General features: G+C 39.8%; 1 protein-coding gene across 1 annotated transcript; it reads right to left on the minus strand.

Annotated features, from left to right (window-relative positions):
* Positions 1–512: 512 nt before the first annotated feature.
* On the minus strand, positions 513–12,686 carry LIPA (lipase A, lysosomal acid type). Its single transcript, XM_019471739.1, has 8 exons — positions 12,572–12,686; positions 8,553–8,751; positions 8,042–8,151; positions 7,266–7,402; positions 5,664–5,810; positions 4,386–4,457; positions 3,236–3,307; positions 513–2,469 (listed from the first exon to the last, which is right to left on the minus strand). The coding sequence occupies exons 2-8, from the start codon at positions 8,660–8,662 to the stop codon at positions 2,236–2,238; spliced, it is 882 nt and encodes a 293-aa protein (XP_019327284.1). The 5' UTR covers positions 8,663–8,751; positions 12,572–12,686; the 3' UTR covers positions 513–2,235.
* Between the last annotated feature and the right edge of the window lie 1,747 nt (positions 12,687–14,433).

Consider the following 14,433-nt stretch of genomic DNA (forward strand, 5'->3'; position numbering starts at 1 on the left):
AAGGTACAGCCTGATCATATTTATTATTGAAGATGACAAAGGTCAAAAGCTGGGTCAAATGTACCACAGCAAAGATTAGTTCCCTGCTTTACTATGTGGTTAAACGCTATTTATGAAATTACCAGACAGCCCATTAAGCAATCCAATTACCCAAGGTTTAAGAATGTGATACAAGAAGCTTTCAACCATGTCAGTTGTTTGAAAGGAGCCTCACCTGGAGGCTTAGAAAACGACTCTGTCGTGTGAGCAGTTATTTACAATTGGTACCTTACTTAAAAGTCTCAGAGAAGTCCCCCAAAACAACATGAATGGCCTTTTAGGCTTAGGAAAAGCCTCTTTCAGGACAAAAGTAAAATGGAAGCTTGCTTGGCTATTTTACTTTTTTATTGTAGTTGTTCTATGGATGAATAGTTGTGAATAACAGACTCGGTTTTCTGGATTCTGTCCCAAAGATTCACATGCATTCATGAAACAACAAGAAGTGAAACACAACACATCGCTCCGAACTCCAAGCAGGTCTCATGTTTATTGAAATATCTCAAGTTTAATGAACATGATGCACATGGCTCTTGCTGTATCACATACCCTCACAACTGCTAAGTTAGCCACTTTGGATTCCTACAGAAACTTCCTTTCAGCACAGCAAGGTGAAGCAAATATGGCTGCTACAAATATAAAGCAAACTTAGAGGTCCTGCTAGGAATCGCAACTGAAATATCATGAACCACCTTTTAGTTAAACAAAGCCTGAGGATTCCCTGAGTCTGAATTAGGAATAAAAAAAAAACAAACCCCAAAAAACAAACCCTAATTTATGGCTTATGCATCTTTTTGCAATTATTTTTTATAAAGAAAGTTTGCCGCAGTTTAAAATGCACTATTTTCTATGCCACGTAGAAAAGGCTTTTTATCCTGTTGGGATTACTGACAGAAATCTGGGTTGAATCCAACCATGGCACAGAAACTACCATCTGGACTGAGGCAACTGACTCTGGAGATTGTTCATACCTCTACATTTGGCATGGAACTTTTGTGCAATTCAGAGGAGCCAAAGTCCTCTGCATAGTCGATGGAAAGAGCGAGGCACCCATACTACAGACAATTACAGCTCCAAAGCCAGACCCCTGAAGCAGATGTGAATCCTCTCCCCCCATTAAATGGGGGCTTAGCCCCAGTTTGAAGTGGAAACCGAGACAAATGGAAACTGCCGTTAATACTGCCAGGCTTCACCAGGGTGTTGTACGGTTCCTGAACACAATGGTGGCGAGCACCACATAAGCAGCTAAGAAGTAAACAGATCTTCAAAGCAGCAGATGATTAAAGGGAAAAGTCCATGCAAATTAAGTCACTCAAGCTATAGAATTAATGCTTTGGCTCTTCCCTCGCCAGTAGTATACCTGGGGGAGCTTGGTTTTTAGTGGTCAGTGCAAAGAAAACAAAACACGAGTATGTTACATCATTCTCCTTGAAAGCCATAACCTATTGACAAAGCTAACTGAAAGTGGTATTTCTTTAACCGCTTCTCTTGTTCCAGGAATCTGCAAGGGCAAATAACAATCCTTATCCATAGCTGGTACGTGAAACATACCAGGACATTAAATCAAGAAAAATGCAGCAATGAATCAGTCCCAAAATAGGAGATTTCAACTGACAGTGGTGATCTTCTCTGGCTTCATGACAGTTCTTCTGGGCAATATTGAAAAAGAAAGTCATCTGACGTAGCTAGCTTGTATGTGATGGCTAAAATAATAATGCAGCAAAAAGTCACTAAGTGCTTGTTAAAGTACCAGCACCAAATGGGTCACTGCAGTACTAGGAGTACTACTGAAAGGTACTCAGAAATGGCAACGTACTGAGAAATGGCAGTGTTTCATGCACAGTGAAATACTTACTGTTTTAATTGTCAAGCACCTGAGGTGCTGAATGGACTAACTTGTCTTTCAGACATGTCACTAAATTTATATGCACGTGACATACTCCTTTTGTGCAAAGTCACACTCCTGTTTTTTGAGTACCATGCCACTGCGTGCAAAATCAGCAGGATACAATGAGGATTTCTGCAGGAGAGAGAAATAATACTGAGGAAAACAAACCAAATATGAATCCAATTCAGTAGTCATTGCTGGCATTTTAAAAATGCATCATAAATAAACAATGTAGCATTATTGCCAGAAAAGCGTATGTTCCAAAAAGACGAATTCCTGGTGAACTAATACTCTGAAATACCATTGCCGGCTTAGAGATATTTGCTAATCATGTTAATTATTTCATTATACATGCGGTAAGGTGCATCAAGGCCCCAGATGAAATCCAAATGTTCCCATTCTGGAATGTTTTTGCGGTAAACCAAGTTTGTGATCTGAGTGAGCAGCATAGCAACATCCTTTGGGTCTGCCAGCCAGTCCTGTCCACCAGTCCACACCGCGGTTGGTACAGTCATCTCTTTTATTTTGTAGAAAGGGGGAGTAGACTGAGGAGGGGGAAAGTGAAAAGAAAAGCATTAGAAAGAACAAGTCTTCAGTGTGATACACACTGCAGTGTAACATACTAGCAAATGCAAGAAGAGTGTGTCAGATTCTCATTTTCTCTTCCTCTTTTGGGCAGCTAGAGACGGAGATGGAGTCCTGACTCAACAGAAAATTTAACTCCAAGAGTCCTGCAATATTATAGCAAGCATAGCAGTAAAGATGTGGTTTGAAGAGTTAACAAGACAGCAGGGTAGCAGAAGTCTCAGAGAATGCATCCCATTCAAGTTATTTCTAAACCCTAGCAAATACTAAAAGTGACTGTTACTCTGAAAGTATGATACTGCGATCTTTCCCAGTCACTAAAGGGACAAGGGGCAAAATATTTTTAGCATCGCACACAGCAATTTAGAAACAAACATGCACGGAGATTAAACAGGCTGAAGATAAGCACCACACATGAATTGACAGTCTATGCATTAGTGTGAGAAGTGCAGTGGGATCTCATGATCTAGGCAGGCAGGACCCCCTCAAGAAACAGCGTGCCATCACAACTTCATATCCAAGCGTGGGCTCCATACTGACCTAGGACTACCTCAGAGCTCTATAGTCCTATCTTTTTTTTTTTTTGGAAAAGGCAGATCTCCAGTTGGTTACTGGGCAACACTAGTGGCTTTTCAGCATGCAGCATAAACACAGCACCCGGAGAAGTGCCCAAGGACTTTTCTTGTAACGCTCAAGAATTGTAACATATCCATAAAAGATGTCTACCTGGTTGTAGTGAGCCATATTTGCAGCCTTGCTTCCCCAGTCATAAGCTTTGAGTTCCCCAGTCTTCACAGCCTAGAAATAAACAAATATTCACACATACAAAGAACTGCAACACTTCTATTGCAGGAATAAAAAAGTATAGGTCATCTGGAGAATTGGCAAAGGCAACTGACACAAGAAACAGTGAAATGCCAAGTACTCACAAGGACAAGTGTCACTGCTTTGCCCAGCGTCACAGGAGTGGGAAACATTAACATTCAATACCATTAGACTTTGTCCCTTAAGATTTCACACTCTTTCATAGCAACAGTAGGAAAGATTAAGGAAACCAGTTTTGTGTATCCAAAGCCAGGATGTGGCAGCTCCATGTTTACTTCTGAAATATTTACCTTGCTGTCTAAATATATATGAACACAGCACAGAGCTTTCTTAGAAATTCTACTCTGTATGATTTACCACCTATTATTTTTCAGAAACAGAAGTCTATATAACAGGGATCTGAGGGGAAGAAAAAAAAAAAAAGTCTTCACAAATTTCTTTCTGAGCCAACACTTGAACAGCATGTACAGCAGAACACATTGCTTCTGAACAGATGACCAAGTCCAGTTACAAGATCACAAGTAGCACTGATGGCTGCTTCCATGGCAAATGCCTTCTCGTATTTGTCAGCCTGCTGAGCAAGCTTCAGGCACCATAGCATCACAGGCATGAAATTGTGCACCGAGGTGAAATTCAAAGTACGCTAATAAAACAGAAAGTGAAGCCAAACAGAAAAGAACAGAACAGAAAGACTACTGCTTTTCACTGGCTAAGAATATAACTTGTAATCAAAACAGGATTTGCTGAAAGGGGAGCAAATACTTGTTACAGTATCTCCGAGTTAAGTTAGTCCATTGTATTGTTTGTTGGCCTGAAGTACTTACAGTTAGCCTATCTTCAAAGAAATAGGGGAGACTGGTGAGCCACTATAAGTCAGTATCATCAAAGCAGCTGCAGTGAACAGTTGCTGTTCTGACAATTGGCAGTTCCAGAATTTCACTTGGGCTATGCTACATATATATTTTGGCATTTATTCCATTTAAATATCAGAGACATCAATATTCTACCAACAAGCTAGAGTCACGGACGTTTTAGATTCTGGAAACTCTACCTGGCTCCAGTGGATCATGTTTTGTACAGATGTCCCTGCAGGGCAGTGTGTTGAATACACATCCACTCGGCTCTGCAACAAGATAATTAATATTGTTTACTCCTCACAGTGCAACAGTGCAACCATTATTGCTTCTTGAACAACTAACAGAAAATTTTCCATTCCTCCTAAAACTGTTATAAACAAAAATTAACTGGAGCCATATATACAGATGAGGTAAAAGGTTCAAGTATTTTGGGGATTACTTACAATTAACTGCAGAACTTTAAAGCTGAACTTTAAACCTGATGATGATATCCCTTAAGCATTTTTTTATGTATTCAGAATATCTTTTAAAAGGTGCTAGTATTGTAAGAATTGGGAACACATTAGCTAACATTTAGATCGGCCTCCGGAGAAACCTTGTGTTACTCTACATCTAAACTAGTAGCTGTCAGTCCAAAGTGATTCCGAACTTCATACACTTTGAGTTTAGAAGTACGAAATACCCAGGGGAAACTTAAATCCTGGCAGAAAAAAAAAATATTATCCACCATTAAAACCATGAAAACTGTATGTGCTGGGCAAGAAAACATCAAAAAACTGCACTTTCACCTTGATATAAAATACAAAAAAATGTACATTTTTGCACACAGAAAAAAAATAATGCTAATTCTATCTCACTCCAATAAAAAAATCTTCAGCCTTCATCCACCTGTGCGTAAACTGATACCAGCTTCTACTGATTTCAAGGAGCTAGAAACTCTTTAAGAAGCATTATGAAAAAAGGCATTCTCACGCCAGTTGCATTTAACTAGCTTTTAGATAACAAAACAAGTCCTATGAACAAGTCCTTTGGAACTAGAACCACAGATGAAGCCATCAGCAGGGTCAGAAATTGGTCCCAGAGAAAATAATTGCACACATCCACTGAGAGACCAGAAAACTTCAACAGTTCTCTTGAAAATGGTTGAAAACTGTATCTTTATTCCTCACTTCTTTGCAAAAGGAATTAAATACTTGCATCATCATATTAATTCACTTCTCTTGCCCGCTTCCCCAACAGATCTGAAATAATGTATTTTACCTTTCCAGTAGCATTTTAAAAGGTTAATTCTATCCATCCAAGCTGCACAACTACATCTATACCAAGGAAAGATATTCATCCAAACTCAGTATGATGAAGAAGGCATTAGTTTTTTTCTAATTACATGTAAAGGACAATCAGTATGGTGACACACAGTCAATACAGTGTTAGAGTTCACAGTAACTCAGCTATTAAAAGTCACTAAAACATACCATATTCAAGTTTCTTTCATTAAAACCACACAGAAGAAAGAATATGTTGCCGCAAAGGTCATCAAGTATTCTGTGGGTGCACACGTGGGTAGCAAGCCACTTCAGCAACGAATTCTGAGGGAGGAATTGTTTCTTTCCAAACATGTCCTACAAAATAACAAACACACAGGACAAACACGTAATTGCATAGAATGACCTGGGTTTAGTTTTTATACTACAACATTCTTGAGGTAATTATTTCCATTTGCACTGGTGACAGGCGTGTCATATGAAAATGATTTATCTCCTTATCAACCTTGTTTGCAGTCCAATGGGCAGGTCACTGTTAGTGCTTCTGCTACAAATGATGCAGTCCATTACCCCCACAAAAAGTACGTGGGAACTGGGACCATTATTAAAGAATTCCAAACCTAACCTCAAATTCAAATCAGTTTTAAATTCAGTATTTTACAGGAGTACTACACAGCTTCTTGTCATCAGAACTGTTTAAGGCTAAAATATTTTAAGCTGCATCTGCTAATGTTAAATGGCTTTGTACTTCCAACTTCTCTTCAAACCACGTAAGAAAAACAAGTTCCATAAGCTGTGGTGGCCACTTCCTCTTGATGAGTATTTTTAAAACATCCAAGGATTTGAAAATGACCCACTGAGCACTTCCTTAAAAAGTGACACAGCTCTTTAAAGATATGCCTGACCCACAGATTTGTGGTTGTCATGTACTTCTGCGCTCCAGTTTTTTTGCAAGTCACCATGAGAATCAAGTTCCTCAGCACAACACGAACATCTGCACAGGGCACTGATCAGCTACTATCCTCATTAGACAAAGTTCATTACACGAGGAACAGGAGACCACAATAGTTAGTATCACTTTTATGTATCTGCCTTTGGAGCAGGGAACTAATAATGCAAACAGACATTCATTAAATGTGTACAAGGTATGTCAGAGGAGGGTTTATCTCACAGAACAAACAGTGCTGTATGGGACTCTCCATGGGTGGTGGAAAGAAAAGTGATGGTTAAAAATGACACATAGCAGGGTGTTCACAATGTCTGACTTCAGGCACTTAGTGCAGCCTGCCAATCTGCCTACGTTCCCTTTGATGTTAATGGGGAAAGGTAAACTCCTCCAGAGGATGATTCACAGCATCTAAATAAAGCTGCTGCTCTTAATCACCCTCTGAAGGATCCTCTTCTAATACTAAATGGTTAATTGTGAAACAAATCTGTTAAAGTTCATGACAATTCAAAAGTATTCTGTATAAAGCTATCATATGACTCTTCTAAAACAGACCAACTATTTAATTAATCATGTGATTACTGTAGCGTAAATTCTAGAAACATGTAAATGGAAAAACATAATTTTATTCCATCTATTAAGTTGTAATTGTAAAAAACTACTTTAAACTGATGCAAATTGTCTCATTAGACAGCAGTAAAGCCAGAGAAGCTACTGCTTCTCTCCATTATTATGGAAAAAATGGCCCAGTATTCTTGTCAAACATGTTAATCTAATCACAGCTATTAACATACTTTGCTATGCTGTTTTCAACTAGGAAGGGGGACACTTCATTTGGCTTAAAACATTTACACTCTAATACAAACCTTGAGTAGCAGGTCGGGAAACACTCCCAATTTTACCAGAGGGCTAGTGGCAAACTTGACTGTAGCTACTGGTGCCAAGGCAAAGAACATTTTGATTTTCTTAGCCAGCTGTGGCAAAGTTGAAAAAGCAACGAAAGCTGTAAATAATATGAGAATAATTAGCAAACCTCACTGACACAAGTTAGATGAGAATTTTACCTGGCAGTGATTCTATAAAATCTAAGATATGTTGAGTGCGCACAAGTATTTTTAGATTAATAGTTCAATTGTTGTCTCTAGGTTTGGTTTAGATATTTTAAATTAATTTAGTAACCGTGGAACACAAATTAAATGAGGCAAACCAGAAGGGTTTGTTTTCTTCTGAAAAACAAGTTCATGCTAACTAACCCAACACTCTTCTAGCTCTTTCTATCTGCAGGTCTAAAAGCACCTGAGCCAGGCCTTACATACAGCAAAATATTCTGGAAATGGGAATCTTTATTCTACATGTCTGATTATTCTAATTTTATTATGTACAGCTCATCAATTTATTTTAATAGAAACTGTACTGGTGGCTACCTGTGACTTCAATTTATCATTTCAACAGCTTCCCACTTTAAGTGAACACAGAAAGGTTAAGTCTTTTCTTTTTAATGTTGACTAATATTCCAGGAAGCAGCTAAAAACCAGAAGCAGCAAATTTCCAAAGCCCTATTTTTTCATCATTAAACCACATTTGTGGAACTTGATATAATTTAAAACACAATATATTCTAACAAATGCATCTCTTCACATACCCATTGTGGTGCCCTGTGAATGCCCAATGTAAAATACTTGTTCCTGGCCAGTCTTCTTCAAAATAAAGTCCACTGAGGCTGGAATGTCATACTTAGCCATTTCATCAAAGCTACAAAGCAAAGATAAAAAGTCAGTTGTGTAAGTAAAGTTATCAGTGTGGAACAGCTGCACAGAGCTTTACTGCACCGCAGATCAGTTGTCTGGACATAAAGAAAAGCTCCCTGTGGATGAAGCAGAACACTTTGGTGATTGAGTCTTCACATCGAGCACCGGTGAAAGCAATTAACGTTCTACTGACCACGACGTATGAAGGCTGTCTCAGGACACTATACTGATCATACAACTCCCTTGTACTGCCCCTATATGTGTGACAGCACACGTAACCGGCAAAAAAATATCTTGTATATTCACAATGTGACTTAACTGAGATGATGGGCAAAGAGAGGAAGAGAAGCCTGCTTGCAAACAGCGTGTGTAGTTTCTCTAGTTTCTCTAGCAAGACAAGGATACCTGAAAACCCAGAATTCTTCTTGCTTCACTGTGAAGTGTGTATGTTTCCTGGACCAGGTGTTCCCTCTGCTGTTTCCCAGCCATACATCATAGCCAGCATCTGCCAGCATAAAGCCGAGGCTGTTGTAATCCAAGTTTGTGATCCAATTGCTGGCATCTGCAAGCAAACCATGCTGCAGAAACACAGCAGGCCTTGGACCTGAAAAACAAAGCATTTATCGTAGCTTCCTGTTCCTCTGGAACTGAATGCCTAAGAATTATTCAAGTGAGTTATTGAAAGTCTGCTTTAGATTTGCACTTTGAATATTTAACCTACGTGACTTAATCTACTAAGGTTAGCAATTTGTGTAATATGCATAGTACCATGAAATCACGTGTTTTCACAAAAAGCTACTTTTTATCATTAAGAATTTTAAACTAGCAACTTGTTAGTTTCCTACCTACAGCAAAAGACTCCTTGAAGTTCAAAACAGACAGCAAACGTGCAGTAAGCAAACATGAGAAAAGCAGGAACTACAGGAAAAATACAGGCAGCCCTTACAACTGCTTCAAGCTCACCAATACTCAGCAAAGTGGCCCAAACACAGAGACAGCTAAACTACTTATGACCCTTGCCCTGCCCCTAAACCTGGGGAAGGCATTTGCATATATGTGCTACTGAGATCTTTGTTTTCTAGTTGAGACAATGCCAAACTAGGGTGCTGAGCTGCGGAAATCTCTGCAACTGGTACTGATGATATCTCCATGCAAATCCCTTCCATTACCAAAGCTCTGGCAGAACCTGAAGAGCAGTCGAGTAGCCAGCAAGGGAATCTATGTTTCAAAGGACTTTCTCCCCTTGACTTAAGTAGTTAAAAGAACCACAGTCAAGACCCAGGTGGAATTTAGGAAGCCTCTCTTCTGACTTCCCCATGCTGAAAAGGGAAGTGATACCTTTATGTGGAATACAGATTAAAAAAATGGAAGGTTCCTGCTTCTACACAAAGAAAATAAATTAACATATAATCCTTTAGGAGGAACATGACTTTCAGAAAATCCAAAGACCTGTCTCTGGATCTCGCAGTAGCACAGGTGTTTGGGGTTTTTTTTTTCTGCTTTAATAAACTGAAATCTGATAACATGGTAACTTTAGCTCAATGCCAGAGATTACTCAGGAATTTACCTCCTCCAATGACACATCATTCTACTACAATACTAACTCACGCAATACTGCCTCCATTGATAATTTAGACTTGGATCTTTCAGCAGAAACAGCCAAATCACAACTGCTTCAGTCACCTACACACTCCATTCCAGGTCATGTCCATAAAAGTTTGCTGTGAGTTCCAAAATCCAAATTAGCAATATTCCTCCCTCCTGGCAACCTTTACACCTGTGACGAGGAACCTTTTCAGTGCCTGCTTTTCCCATTTTGTTAAAAAAACATGTTGTGGCATACTGTCCCTGCAGCCAGAGCAAATCTCCAGCAGTGCCAAACTGGTACTGGAGACAGTACAGTTCAACACAACTGTTTACTCCGCTGCAGTAATACTTCACTGCCTTATGAACAGCGTGCAAGATTTTCAAGCCTAACATTAAATTTGTTTTCAGAAACGTTCCCTTTTAGCATTCATACCTTCCTCCCTTTTACTAAACTCAGATCAACTAACTTCTGATTTTTTGAAGAACAGGCTCTCCTCAAGCTGCTACTTGCATGTTTCATAACATAGGAAGGGGAAAACTGTTTAACTGCTTTAATGCTTTAATTCTGCTCTCCCATTAGCCTCCAATTTCTGCCAGTTCCTTTTTCACTTTACCAAGCAGTCACGCACATGAATTGCACAATCATATGACAAACTGACTTGGACAATAATAATTTTGGATCATCTCTGATCCTAAAAACCTCGAAGGGGGAAAAGAAAGGCAGGTTCCCTTTCCACTATAGAACATTTTGTTCTCTTCACTACACTCCCAAGAAGTTGAAGACAGACTTATTTCCATGCCCTTCTTACCCATGCTATGCAGTTGGTTTAGATTTTTAGTTAATGCTAAAACCAAAAACCATTGACGTTTTGCTTTTAGGTTCTCTGGACATTTTCCCTTTTTTTTTCCTTAGGTGAAGAACTGTAGGTTTTGTTCTAAAACATCACGTGATACATAATTCCAAGGGATCCTATTAACATTATGCAGGTATTGCAAAAGAAGAATTATGGCATATATATGCTAAGTCAGCAGCAACACAGCATTGGTATCTTTCTGAGAAAAGATACCAAGTCTATAAAAACTTAAGATCAACATGAACTTTGAAATCTTCATTCTTCTAGATCATACTTCCCCACATGTGCTCAGTAATCCTTGTTTTTAAAATTAAAGCACTTTGCAAAACATGAACTTGGGGTCGAGGGTGTGGCAAGGGGAATGTGGAGAATTCCCACAGGTCAGGAAACTTCTGTTTGCTTATGTCATCGATGAAGGATTCGACAAAATCAACAGGTACAAAGGCAGCCTGCCTTTTTCCTGTGGGCTTCTCTGAAATTCTTAAGTACAAAGACACCTGCCAGATGCACTGATCTTTACACACCCACCTTGTGAGAGACAGCGGACAGTGCAAACATCCTAACTCATACAAAACCAACAGATAAGGTCAGGAAGACTGTTGCTTGGCCTTTGGCAGAGGAGAGGGTTTTTCCACAGGTCTTGTTCACACCCAAGGCTATAGGACAATCACTGATTTCTTTTGTGAGCTCCATGTTTTTACCTCTCATCCTAGGTTTTTTCAGTCCAAAGGGTTCTGAGGCAGTCCTTACAATGTGTACAGTTTCTATGCAAACAGGCCGTTGTTGTACGCATGGGATTGTCTGTAGGATCTTTTGTAAGGGGTGGCGACAAGACTGATACCAAATTCAGCCATTGCTGTTCAAATACGCTGTCAATTCCATATGCAGCACACAAGGATAGTAAGTCAAAGACTACATCTCTCCTCTTCCACATACATTTGTCTCATTTTTAAAGCATTCCATCATTCAGTCCTTGCAAAAACCTTTGCCCATGTTGCTCCTTTAAGTTTCAGCTTACATTCCCCCCATCCTTCCTCTCTCTCACCTCCTCACCTGTCCACCCCCTGCATCCCTTCCACGGTTTTATACCAGCTTTATACCAGTAATTCTTACAGCTTGTAACAGTGCTCTGGTGGCACATGCCAATGCTCCTCCCAGTCCCCCATCAAATCACATCCATAAAATAACCTCGTCTGGGCTCACTGTTGTCAACTACCTGTTACATATCCTAATTTGCAATATATTTTTAAATGTATTGGACTCAAGATGTTCTGAAGGGCTTTTATCTTACTACATTGTTTTACCTATTTAAGCAGCTGTGTAAGATATGACAGCCCAGTAGTATACAGTATTGGTCTGGCTTGTACCTTACTGCAAAGGGAGCTTCAGAGAGGTTAAAATTAACAAACGAATTCTTATTTTATGCAGAAATCAGGCACTAATTATTTTGTGAACATTCTAGTGGGAACTCGTGTAGTTTAGTTATATTTCACCAAAAGAGGCATGTGAACTGCCCGTACTTCTGAAAATGGTCAGGAATTTTTAAAAAACTTATTTGTTATAAAGAAGCATTTTTAAAAATGGGGCTTGAAATAACCCAACAGCGTTACAATCAGCCTCTTTTCAAAAGACTTTATTACTTTAAAAAAAAAAAAAAATCTCAACCCTTATTTTCCACTTCCTAGAAAACCCAGGCCTCTCAGCCCCTCAAAAAATCAAACAACAACGAAGGGCTTGTATTAATGTCACAAAAAGGCAATGCCAGAAAAATATAGCTTTCTAACTCCTTCTCCCTTCCTTTACTCAAGTCACTCTACAGGTGCCTAATCTATTTTGGCCATAACATTCACCAATAAAACATTCTAACCGCATAGGTCATATAGTCTTTAATCTTGTTCTGGATTATTACAGGAGCAAAAGTTTTATAAATCAAAGAGAGCTTTTTCATGACTTCCCATTTTTCCAAGCAGACATAAATCTTACCTTTGCTCCTCTCACGGCCTTTTCTTCCATAAGGAATTCTGTTAACGGAGAGAATATACCCATCTTCTGTTGTCACTTCATACTCCTCACTAGGGTATCCCCTGAAGGTAATAATTTGACTCTGAAGAAAGAAAAGAAACCACCTTGGAGTCAGACTGCCAGCCTCCTCAGTTCATTAACATGGGCAAAGTACTCTGGGTTCCTTCCAAAGGCAGCGATGTGAAATTAAAGGATGTGATAGGAATGTGCCATACCACCCGCCTATTTGATGCAAACAGGTTTTCTTACGAGACTTATCCCAGCACGGAGTCAGAAACTAGCCAGAGCACAAACCTTATCCTAGGAATTTGGGAGGACTCCCTAGCCTGTCCCCATCTACTGTCATATTAGTTACTCACACGCTGCTTACAGTGAGAAAGGAGATTATGATAACAGGGTAAAACACTGAGATGCGGATTTGGCAGACAAAAATTGAAACTGTCTGCTCTCAAGGAAAGCAGTACCTTCCAGTAACAAACAAGTGAGGACAGCAAATAGCCGCTGGTACCACAGCAACATATAGAAGAAGAGAAGGAGGGAAGAGTTCACCTCTCCTGAAGGGAAAGGCTTCTTTAAAACACTTCAGATTTATATCTGAACTTTATACTGAATTCTCTGTTATACAGAGGACACAATCACGTTTAGGCAATGTGCTGAAATGAACCACAAACACAGCAGCTTTAAAACACTAAGGTCACACTATTCACACGTGCGAGCTGCTGACATTGCCACCTCAGCTCGTAGTTTCATGTGCCATTTCCTACTCACCTTTCTCCTCAAACCTTATGTCTGTTACAGAGCTTGTAAGTGACTTTGCTGACAAGCCAAACAAGAAAATAATAATAAACCCACACTTGTTTAACACTATGATTTCATTAATAGGTTTATCTCCCATCTCTTATGTCTCCGGATTTATGTTATTTTCATTTGATGCAACTCCATTAGGACAGAGAAGTTCCTATTTAATTGGTTTTATGACACCAACCGTGCCTTTGTAAGAAATGCAAGACATGATCAGAGTTCCACTCTTAGGCTGCTGGGCAAGGAAGAGAAGGAGCATTTAATTAAACATGCTATTTCTTTTAAATATATCTTTAATCATCCACAGTGACATTAACATTCCAAAATGATTTTAAGGCTAAATTCCATTCAAATGCTATTAGCCTTAGACTAAATGACTATTTTCAGTCCTCAAAATGATATTTAGATGATACTGACAACTCAAGCACTTCTTTTCTTATAGACCTTAAGCATTTCTAGCTTGAAGTATCTTCTCGCCCATAGGAGAAAATGGCACAGTTTAGATGGGGCAGAGGAAAGAGCAACTAATACCAGTTACTAACAGCAAACATTTTCTGGAGTTGGCTATTGCAGCAGCAGGAGAATGAAGTTAAGAGAGTAAATGCCAGATGGGAAGAAAAGCAGTTGTGGGTAAGAACACGGGAGCATTGTGCCAGCAGCACAAGTATGCTTCATAAACATGCGCTTTCCTAGCAGTTAAGAAAGAGAGTGTCCTGACTCTAGCAAAAAACACAGGTCTGGACCAGAAAATATGTAAGAGAAAGATCAGCCACAGCCAACAGGGGAGCAAGAAGGACCTGGAAGGAAGAGAAGAGAAAGACGACATCTAAGCAGGGGGTCGTAAGCTGAGGCTTACGCAGCAGCAGGCTGACCGCTGACCAGTGGCTGAAGTCTCCCGGGGCTTTCACCGCGGCTGCTGAGGGCGGGAGGCAGCAGGCTTGCGCCCGTGGAGCCAAAGAGGGGCCGCACGCCGCCCAGACGCCCCCCTGCTCCTCTCCTCGCCCCGTTACAACCCGGCGGCC

The sequence above is a fragment of the Aptenodytes forsteri genome, unplaced genomic scaffold (genome assembly GCF_000699145.1).
Source record: "Aptenodytes forsteri isolate BGI_AS27 unplaced genomic scaffold, ASM69914v1 Scaffold15, whole genome shotgun sequence".
In the NCBI taxonomy this organism is placed as follows: domain Eukaryota; kingdom Metazoa; phylum Chordata; class Aves; order Sphenisciformes; family Spheniscidae; genus Aptenodytes; species Aptenodytes forsteri.

Excerpts from the sequence above, each read along its gene's own strand:
- LIPA (XM_019471739.1), bottom strand. The coding sequence starts at position 8,662 with ATGCTGGCAGATGCTGGCTATGATGTATGGCTGGGAAACAGCAGAGGG. Across the intron at positions 8,152-8,552 it reads GAAGAATTCTGGGTTTTCAG|CTTTGATGAAATGGCTAAGT; the intron begins GTATCCTTGTCT and ends TTTGCTTTGTAG. Across the intron at positions 5,811-7,265 it reads TTCCCGACCTGCTACTCAAG|GACATGTTTGGAAAGAAACA; the intron begins GTTTGTATTAGA and ends GTTATTTTGTAG.